The sequence below is a fragment of the Artibeus jamaicensis genome, unplaced genomic scaffold (genome assembly GCF_021234435.1).
Source record: "Artibeus jamaicensis isolate MK-2021 breed Jamaican fruit bat unplaced genomic scaffold, CSHL_Jam_final contig_1284, whole genome shotgun sequence".
Taxonomy (NCBI): domain Eukaryota; kingdom Metazoa; phylum Chordata; class Mammalia; order Chiroptera; family Phyllostomidae; genus Artibeus; species Artibeus jamaicensis.
Genome location: NW_026521249.1, coordinates 6,524,295 through 6,534,814, shown reverse-complemented (window position 1 = coordinate 6,534,814; position 10,520 = coordinate 6,524,295). Strand labels below are relative to the sequence as shown.

Here is a 10,520-nt window from a genome sequence, read left to right as displayed (position 1 = left end):
CTTGAGGGATGTTCTTTTTACCCAGTCACCCTCTCATCTGGAACTCGCTGGGAACCCCAGGCTGCCTTTCTTTCCCTCCCTCCAGCTTCTCTTCTTGGCTGTTAACAGTTGCATCAACCACCAGCACACTCCTGGTAGCACCTCTGACACCCAAGTGAGGAGATGGTGAAGAGACAGTGCTGTGACCACCAAAGGCGGAGAAGAAACGATTTCACCACAAAGGTATTCTTCTATTTGTCTTTGAACTCAGAGCAACTGAGTTCTTTAACAATAAGTTAATGTGATAAAATGTATAAATTCCTCAATTACATCCACAAAGAAAACGTCCAGTTCTCTCTTGGACATTTAGAGTTAACTCCTATACAGTTAAGAAGGTAAATAGGTTCTAATGATAGTCTGTTAAAGCCTCAATGCATTAAAAATGTGGGGGCTACAGTTCCGTGGGGGGGAATGAAAGAAGGGAGGGAGGAAGGAGGAAGAGAAAAAAGGAGAGAAGAGACAAAGAAAACATTAAATTTCTGGGAGAACAGCTGTTCTCAACAATAGCTGTAGAATGAAATCTTCGGGGTGAAATATGCCAATGCTCAAGTCCACGGTTAGTGAAGTTAAAGTCCCCAGTGGTTCCATATGCAATCATGGTCATGAACAATGTTATACAGCATCATGTTTTATTGAATAGTTACTCAAGAATATTCAATTCCTCAACAGTGTGGCAACTTAAGAAGATTTTTAGTAGTTAAGAATTGATATTAAAAAGCCCACCAGCTTTTCATTATACAGGAATGAGAGGTCCCAAGGCCTCCTGAGAATTCCCCCATCCTTGGGGTAAGAACTTCCATGTCCTTGAATCCCAGATCACACTTCTCTGAGGCTGCACAGCAGCCCTGTGCCAGGTACTTTTCCTTATCTCTCACCCTTCTAACGTTATGACCAGATAAATGCTTTAGGCTCAGTACCATCAAACCTCTTTTGGCATCCATAGATTATTCCCACAACTCTTATTAGCAAAAGGTTCATTCATTCACTACATCAAGACTTTTATAACTGCTGGCCAGTGGAAAAATACCAGAGGCAGAGTGATGAATTGGAAAGAGCACTGCACTGAGAAATGGAAGGCCTTGAATCAAGTTTCAGGTTAGCCCGTGCTTTTCCAGTTGGCCTGAAGCAAGTCACTAACCTTTTGAGCTTCCATGTCCTTAAGTGCAAAGTGAGAAATTAGTTAATGTCTAATATCCAGTGCAACTCTGAAATGTTATATTCTTATCCACATTCTGGTAATAACATAATGAACAGTTAGGGTGAGGAAATAAATACAGAAAAGACACCAAAAAAGCTGGCAGTCCAGATAAACCATTGACAAAAGCTGACAAATTTGCCCTCAGAAAAATTAACAATATCCCTATAAGTTGTCTTCTTACAAGACCACAATGGAATTATATGGTAGTAAACTTGGTAGATTACCTTTTCTGCTCCTTGTTACGTGAAATGACCATTCTCACTCACCTCACCTTTGCAAAATTGAAAGGCAAAGATCTGATTTTCTAGTTGTTAATTGCCTCAAGGAGAGAAAGCGATGATGTTTTTAAAAAATCTAATATTTTGAGAATAATTTAAAATAGTCCAACCCCAAGTTCAATTCACTGTTCCTTTATAATAGCTCTTGCCCCCTTGTCTCTCCCCCCGTTCTTTTCTTTCCAACTACGAGGACTGTTTCCTTATGCAACCTCCTCCTGAAGACCATCCGAAACGTTACCACTGCACGTGTCTTCATGCCTCGAATTGCGTGACTTGGCTACTCGGAAAAATTTTAAGCCTCCTTATTTCCTGCAGATCAAGCTAAACTGTTTACCGTGGCATTTCCAGAACTCTACTGTCTAGCCTATAACTTAGCTTCCCTCTCACTTTTTCCTCATCACATTTCCTCCAGTCTGTCTGGTCCACTTATTGTCCACCCCTCAATTATATCATATGAAGTCCCTCTACTATATCTTTGCTTACATTGTTCTTCCCACACAGGGTGGCTTTCTCCTTTTTTCCCCACATGTTTGTTGAATGTTTCCTGGTTAGACTGCATGTTCTGAAGGACAGAGTTAATGTATTCAAAGTATTAAATGCCTCTCTATGCTTCTGCCTATCTTCCCCCTTTCCTTCCTCCCTTTTTTTCCACTTTCCCATAGTATGTACACCAAAACTTAGGAAATACAATAAATTATCAGTAGTCCCCTTATAAATACAATACCAGACTTTAGTCAATGATGTTCTTGGCGCTTCTCTCTTACACAGGCTGATCAATGGGACATGCAAGTTCTCCCATGTCCCTTAGCTTGGAATTCAAAACCCTTGAGTACATTTCTTTGTGAGCATACTTGGATATGTATCCCAGTAATACTAAATTTAGGTTCCACTTTAAAATTTTATGTGTAAGTTTCCCCAAAGCACAGACATATTCTAAGAAATACAATTTTAAAACAAAGAGTGAAGTATTCCAGTCATTATATCACTTATTTATTTCAATAGCATATAAAGTCAGGCATGTCTCATTTGGAGACTTCGTGATAATACAATTGGAAACTACTAAATCAGGAAAGAAGCACACCTTCTGGTTTCATAGACGGGTCACCTGAGGCTCAGGCAGAGAGGACCAGGGGTCCAAGTAAAGCAGGCACCTTGCAAAGTTGTTGCCCTCCTTCCTCTCTGAAACAGGGATTCTTTCGGTCTGCCGAGCCCTTTCCCATTATGTCCTTCTGTTTCCCAGGACTGTTTGTAAATAAAATGCAGCCCTATCCAAGGATCTAAAGTTGGAAAGATCAACCCATAAAGATCTCTTCCAATTTTTGAAATTATCTTCCTTAATCTTCTAGGCTAGAGTAACTTCCCAGAAGTGGGATCTAAGCATCGGTAAAGACAGAATTTTTGTGGAGGTGGGCAGTAGCTATAGGAGGTGTTATAGATTTAGATATGCAAATAGTGATTTTGTTTGTTTTTTTGGGGGCCTATTGCAAAAAATAAGAAGAGTCTGGTGATAAGAGGAGGAATAAAACTAGTGCATCCCTGGCAATAGGGCTCCAGAAACCCCCACTCAGGTGCGGCAAGGGATTATTAGGATACATATCCCTGGATTGCTGCTCTCCCCCCATACAGAGAATGGCGTTATACTAGGAAATTATTCCACCTGCTGCCTCAAAAACAAAACCTCTAAAAGTCTGACTGAGGTCCCAGAACACTGGGGAATAACTTCCCTCCCCAAATCCACAATCTTGGCACAGCCAGTCAGTGAAAAGAAGTGTGGGCTGTTGTACTACCCAAGTCAATGCTCCTATCTTTGGGACCAAGGAAATGAGGCTGCTCTGCTTCAAATGTGATCCTTGACCATTTACAAAGTCCCTTCTCATTTCTGTGTTGGGGTGGGAGATAGTAAGTGGAGGTTCCTGAAAATTCCAACCCAAACTTTACTTTTTGTTGTTTTTTAAAAAGACTTTATTTATTTTAGTTTTAAGAGAGGGGAAGGGAGGGAGAAAGAGAGGAAGAGAAACATCAATGTGCAAGAGATAAATCAATTGGTTGCCTCTTGCCTGCCCCCAACTGGGGACCTGGCCTGCAACTCAGTAATGTGCCCTCACTGGGAATAGAACAAGTGGCCTTTCAGTTGGCAGGCCAGCACTCAATTCCCTGAGCCACACCAGCAATATTTATTTATTTATCTTTAGAGAGAGGGGAAGAGAGGGGAAAAGAAAGGGAAAGAAACACCCATGTGTCAGAGTGACATCCATAGGTTGCCTCTCCCGCCCCAACTGAGGACCAGGCTCACAATTCAGGCGTGTGCATCCCCACCAGAATGGAACTAGCAACCTTTTGCCTCGCCGGACAGCACTCCCTCCGTGGACGGTGGGTGACAGAGTGTTTTATTTATTTTTTAAGGGCTGGAAACCAATCTCAATTCCATTTCCTTGACTCAAAATATTTTCCTTCTGTACAAGCTTTGTAATTCAGGATGAAGTAAAATAGCTTTGCCTTTCTTATTCTGTTGAAGCAGAGACTCACCCCAGGAGAAGTAACTTTACCTCTCTGGACCTTAGATTTCCCATCTTTTCAATGAAGGAGTTGATGGCTGATGTTTAAATTCTCATCCACCGCAGACGTATGGGAGTCTGCGAGCCCCATTGTCCTCTGACTTTTCTATTCGAGTGTCCAGCACAGAGATAGTTAGAGGTTAAGGACCTCTTCAAAGGAGAGTTGTTAACACAGGGCTGAGAATCACCTGCAGTAGGTTTGTAGCCTCGCAATACCCCTCTCCAAGATTTTCGAAGAGGGAGGTTGCAGCAGGGTCTCCTCTCTTTACTCTTCTCCCTCGCTGGGCACAAGGTCTCTGCAGCGCATCTCCGTGGGTCTCCGGGACGAACAGCTCTCTGCACAATCTTCAAAGCAGAGTAAGCCAGGACGCTGCACCTAGCTGGATTTCTCATAGCGCTGCTGCTACCCCTCCTCAAGGTTCCTCTTAATTTCCACTATTTCCACTTCCAGAGATCCCTCCAGCCGAGCCAACAACACTTTGCACCCCTTACTCGGAGCTCTTCGAACCACGACTGCCCAGGAGCAGGGCGCTCTTCAGGGACGTCCCAGACCTCTGCCCTGCCTTGCCGCCCTAGCCTTTTCAGTTCGCAGCCTTCACACCCCGCCCTGCCCAGGATCCAGACGTTGCCTCCCCCCAACCCCAAAACTCCCTGGATGTTTCCAGGGTGCACTCTTTCACGCAACCACGCAAGGGGACCTCCCCTCTCTCACCTCCCCAGCAAAACGAGAGCCGGTTAGCAAGCAGGGCGCCTGACCCAGCGGGGCTATCCAGACCAGCCCTCTGCTGGGCGTGGGCGGAGGAGGCACCTGGACTCTCGGGGCTCAGGACACACTCAGCTCCGAACTGCAGCCGCATGGAGAGGCCGAATCACTAAATAATCTCACGCAGGAAACCAGCACCATAGCGCTCGACAGTGCACTTCCAGCCCGAAGACGCCCCAAGCGCTCACCCAGACCCCTGGACGCCGGAGTCCTGGGCGCTGCTAGAGCCCAGCACCTTGTACTGGAGCTCCAGCGGCCCCTCCTGCTTCTTTCCTACCTGGTCTAAGGAGGGGCACGCGGGGGCCGGATAGTCAGTGCCCGCCCTCCCCCTTCCCGCCCGCCCACCCGGCCAGCGCTGCGCAGCGCTGCGCTTGGATTCCGGGAGGCAAGCACCGCGCCGTGTGTCCCCGGCGTCCTCAGTCCTGCCCCCGCGAAGTGGAGATGTACGAGAGGCAGGCGAGGGCGCGCAGCTCCTGAGACGCCGTGCCAGCCGGCACCATGCACCTACGGCCGCTGCCCCTCGTCGTGGTCCCAGGCTTATTGCAGCTGGTGAGTGCTGGTCCAGCCATGCGCCCCACGCACTGGGGACGCGTTTCGGCGGGAAAACCGCGCGGGTTCGGACGCGGAGCCTTGCGCTGCTTGGGACGTGGAATTAGAGAAGAGAGCCTTGGAGAGAGTTGGGGGTTGCCTCGGGGGTTGGAGGGGAAGAGTCAAGGGTTACAGTGGAGGAGACCTTGGGGCAATGGGGAGCTTAGCAGGGGTTGGGACTTGAAGTCTGGAGTAAAGTAGTCACAAAGTGGCCGAGGACCTGTGAGAGGAAGAAGAGGTTTATTGACTAGAGGCCCAAGGGGGATGAGAGTAGAGGATTATGGTGAGGATGGACTGAAAGACCTGACTCCAGCCCACAGTTTGAGGGCTTGGCGGTTTCTATTTTTCACGTGTTTTGCCCGTACGACCGAAGACACTTCTTCCAAAACCTTACGTAGTGCATCCTCGTTCACAGGGCCAGTGAGTGAGGCTTGCTGGGGGGGGACTTGGGTAAAATGCCGATCTAGGGGGGCGACTTGATTTCTCTTTCCTTCCTCTGGCGCTGGGGACTGGGATGGGGTTTTCTGCAGGCGACGCAGGGTGTAACTTTCACACCGGTCTGTACGCAGGCTCTCGGGCATCTGTAAGCAGCATGCGTGATCCCCAAGACTTCTTCCGCTCGGTCCTGCGGCTCAGGGGCCGCTGAGGAATAGGCAGGGTGCCAAAGGTGTTTCAGGGCTCGCCGACGTGGCTCCGGGCGACTGTTGGCACTGTGTGCAACTCATTGCTCCTCGCGCCCTGCTCTCCCCCCTCCGAAATACACCTGTATGCTGCATGTATGGCTAGTTAATTGTACGTAAGGGACATTCCCAAATAAGATTTTCAAGAAGACAACTTTTAAAGTAAAAATATAGAAGGGGACTACTTTGGCTCAGTCTGCATCTGTGATGGATTTCTCCTGCTTTGTTGGCACAAATCTTGATAGGGTGCTGTGAAGAGCTTTCTTCAGATGCCATGGTTTCTTTGGCTGTGATAGGGAAGACTACCCAGTTAGCTCTGGGCTGTTAAAGCAAGATTAAGGATCTGGAGCACTTAGAGAATGATGATCTTTCCCTTTTTTCTTCCTTCCTTATCCTTTCCCCTTCCTTCTTTCCTCCCTCCCTTTTCTATCTATTTTTTTCCTATCATTTTCCTTTACAGAGAAAGATCAAGTAAGTTATGGAAGTTTCTTTATAATATAAATGATATTATAGAGGCAGAGATACTTTGCAAGTTTTGAAAATAGAAAGAACTCTAAACGGTCTTAGGGAAGGGGAGAGGTTACTACAAGGAAGGGCTGGTCCACTCTTGTTACAACGATTAGCCGCATGAACCTGCTTAGCATTAACTAAGAAATTCTTATTTGGCATCAGGGAAAAAAACGCAGTAATGCTCTCAAGTGTCCTTGAATGAACCAGTACATACTGGTTAAAATATTGAAATAAATCTTACATTTAATTGAGGCATTGTGCAAGCAAAATATATGCCACACTAGTCTTTAGTATCACTTGCTTTTTAAAAAGTTTAATCTTGATTCCAATAAAAGATGATATAACACAGCAGTATTTGTATAGTGTGTGTGAATAAAACTCTGAAAGCCTAAGGAAATCAGGTACTTAGGTAGGATCTTCAGAATATCTCCATAAATCTCTTAGTTCATTAATTTATTTTGGCATTTGATGATCATGAACTATGTATCTGTTCCACTGTATTAGACTCAAAGATGAGAAGATGTATTTCAGCATATATTGGGGGAAAGTTCTGCCATATGTTATATATAAATGTTCATTTTTTTTCACACCACCATAGTCAATAGGGAATAGGAAATACATCTTGAAGGTATTACCTACCCTCCTTAAGAGCTGGATTCTAATATTATAGCATGGGTTGATTGATTACTTTTTAAGGAAGCTTATGTCAAATTCTAGTCCTTTTTTGGATTGTGCTTGGGTTGTAATGTTTTTTTCCTGGAGCAGTTTATTGTGGTAAGTGAGGCGGGGAGCTGCAGCTGTGTGATAAGCACACATTCCTTATGCTGCCATCCTTTTGGACAATAAAAGGCTGTTTACATTCTCCACGTTATTAGAGCTGTTTCCAGCCTTCTAACACAAGGGGGTTAAGATCTGAAAGGAAAATGAGTGGCTAGGCAGGGTAGATCTAAATTAAAACACCCCCCCATCCCTCTGCGTGCCTTACCACAGCTAGTTTCAAAAAGGACAGATTATGCTGTGGCCTGTATGGCTTGTCATTTTATTCTACCTTTTTCAGCTCATATTGAATTTTTTTTTTTGCTAAATCCTAACTGCAAATTGATCAAATGTGTTCTAGATTTTAAAACTAGGTTTTTTGTGTTTTTTTTAATTTCCTAGGAACCACATGTACCTAGTAGATCTGCCCCTTGCAGGGAGGGAGTTGGGGCGGCAGTGGGCTGTGGTTGGAATTGGATTTTACTTTTCAGTCTGCACTGCCTGACTGAAGAATACACTTTTTTTTAAAAGTTAAATATTTAAATATTTAAATAATTTAAATAATTTTAAATGTTTTTAATGAAATGTGATTCGTTTGGGATATTGAATTTAGTTTTAAGAAAATTGCATTTTATCTGAAAGCAGCCTTATTTAGGATTTGGCCCAAATAAGTCACTAACCCCATAGAATATTGGTGCAATAACTAGTGTTTTTACTTATTTTGTGATATTGAAAAATTTTAAGAAAACAATAAACTGATTTGATAAATATTTTAGATAGTTCATGACATATATGTGTATGTTACCTGTGTGCCCAGTTTTCCTGGTCTGTGTCCAATGTTTTGTTTAATAGACAAGTTGCTATACCTAGTTAATAGTATTGCTAGGCATTTGCGAAATCTAAATATCAATCCTGAATGTATTATTTTCTTTGAAATTTTTATTCAGCAACATATTCTTTATAAAAGTATTAACAGCACATTATTTCTTTTCTGCCATCTAATGAAGAAAAATTAGCATTTGAAATTAATATTATAATAAATTGAGTATTATTTCATGATGTGATCCGAGGTGATGACTTGCCAATGACAACTTCTTACAGATTTGCATAATAATTTATAACTCATAGTAAGTACGATTTTTGCCTTTAAGTAAAATGCAGATTGTAAAAAGATTAAATTTGAATTTAAATGGATATTAGCATGACTTTATGATAAAATTTAACTATGATTATTAAAATAAGTTTTTATATATTTTCACTTGTTTTTCTGTGATATAATGATGAATTTATAAAGTAATATATAAATTAAAAGTGCTGTAAGTTTAGTAAATTTTTAGAATCCTATCAAATCAGAATACGATGCAAGGTGTTAAAAGAATAATTTCATTCTCATTATATAGTCTCATCCCACATAAACTTAGCACGTTTTTGTTACCTAACAAATGAATAATTTTCATATTTGTTTAGTGTGATATTTTTAACCTATCTGTTTCCAGTTCTGTATAAGAAGTGATAACCGCTGACTGTCTTTCATTCAAAAATCACAATTTTCCGCATACAGTTGTTTTTCTCTCATACACTTTTGATCAATAAACATCAAATCAGTATTTCCCAGTGTAGGATCAGTAGTCATCTGTTGGCAAGATGACAATTCAGAGGAGAAAAAACATCATATCATGGTTACAATTTAGAGTTGGCTACACTTCAAAATTAACTCCTTCTTAAAAGCATTATTATCCTAGACACTTTAAAAAATGAGAATTTGGATTAGACAATTAAGTCTTCTATTCCAGCCACTCACCACCCAGTGTAAATTGTGTTCCTTTGGCTTACTCTTGTGCTACCTGGTTCAGTTTTAAGTATCTCTACATAGGAAACTGACTCTTCATGGGAACTTACTTTATAGCTTAACTAAATTTCCAAATGGAAAGAAAAAACTTTCTTAATCTGTGTTGTGCATTTTTTATAGTTTCTGATTAGTTGTCAAAATGCTAAAGGCAGAAGGCATTTTCGAAAAACCTTTTAGAGTTTTATGTTGTCAGCTTAAAATGTGTAGCTCTTACAAATTGAATGAATTAAGAAATATTGACTTTTATAATATGTTGCCCACCTTTTATCTGTTGAAGAGCTCACCAATGTCCTTTTAATAATTTAGTCATTTAGTAGTAGAAGTCCAAGATGAGAATAAATGTGTCACAGGTTGTGATTTTGTAAAAGCTCTAGGACTGCCGTACTGTTTATATATTTTACAGACTTCTTTACCTGAAGCTTTGCTGGGTAATATTTGAAAAATAATTACAGCTGCACAGTCAAGTGCCTCCAGTTAGGACTGTGTCAGCGTTTCTGTAAAGAATCTCATTTCTATCTTAGCCATAAGCATTATTGCCAGTTAAAAGTTGGCATTTAATATCTTGATTTGAGAATCAATTATTTTAAAGCTGCTTTATAAAATTGGTGCAAATGATTTTGAGCACTCGTCCACGTGAGACTACTCTCTAGATAATACTATAGTACACAGGATGACGATCAATGAGTTAATTTCTCTGTTATTCTTGCACAGTGGTTATAATGTAAATTGTTATATGTTTAAATTATTTCAAATAATATTTTCCAATTAGCCATTTTTATTGCACCACTCTAAGATTTTGTAACTCTATTTCATCATGAATATTTTTAATTGTGACAAACTCAGATGCCCTAGTCAGTATTTTTATGAGTCTCTATTATTAAGAATCTATTATCTCTAGTCATATGGCCAATGGTGTTGATGACAACTCCATTCTCAGTTCATTATCCTGCTCAATAAAAAAGGATCTAAAGCAATTTACAGTATAGATTTTCATATTATAGAAAGTATTGTGAGATATGATTGATCGAAAACTTCCATTTTATGTTATTTTTAATTTACAAAAATCTAGATTAAAACTCTCAAATAACAGCCTATTATGCTCTAAGATTAGTATATAAGGAGGAATTCTATTTCTTTACCATTAAAAAGGAAGGTTTTATTATTCAAATCCAAAAGCTATAGGATATATTCTTCTTTATCCTAGCCAGATTATTTAAGAAATTAAAATACTTAGCTTTAAAATTGCTATTCTTATACATTTTGCCTTTCTTAGATTTATGGACCTATAGTAAAAGAAGTGGAAA

The 10,520-nt window shown here is 41.2% G+C and overlaps 1 protein-coding gene across 1 annotated transcript in view; it reads left to right on the top strand.

Moving 5' to 3' along the window:
• Positions 1–5,331: 5,331 nt before the first annotated feature.
• The window catches only part of NXPH2 (neurexophilin 2), a 139,753-nt gene continuing 134,564 nt past the window's right edge, over positions 5,332–10,520 (top strand). Inside the window, exon 1 of the mRNA XM_053666766.1 lies at positions 5,332–5,382. Coding sequence (XP_053522741.1) covers positions 5,332–5,382 — 51 coding nt within the window. The remainder of the gene's footprint in view (positions 5,383–10,520) is intronic.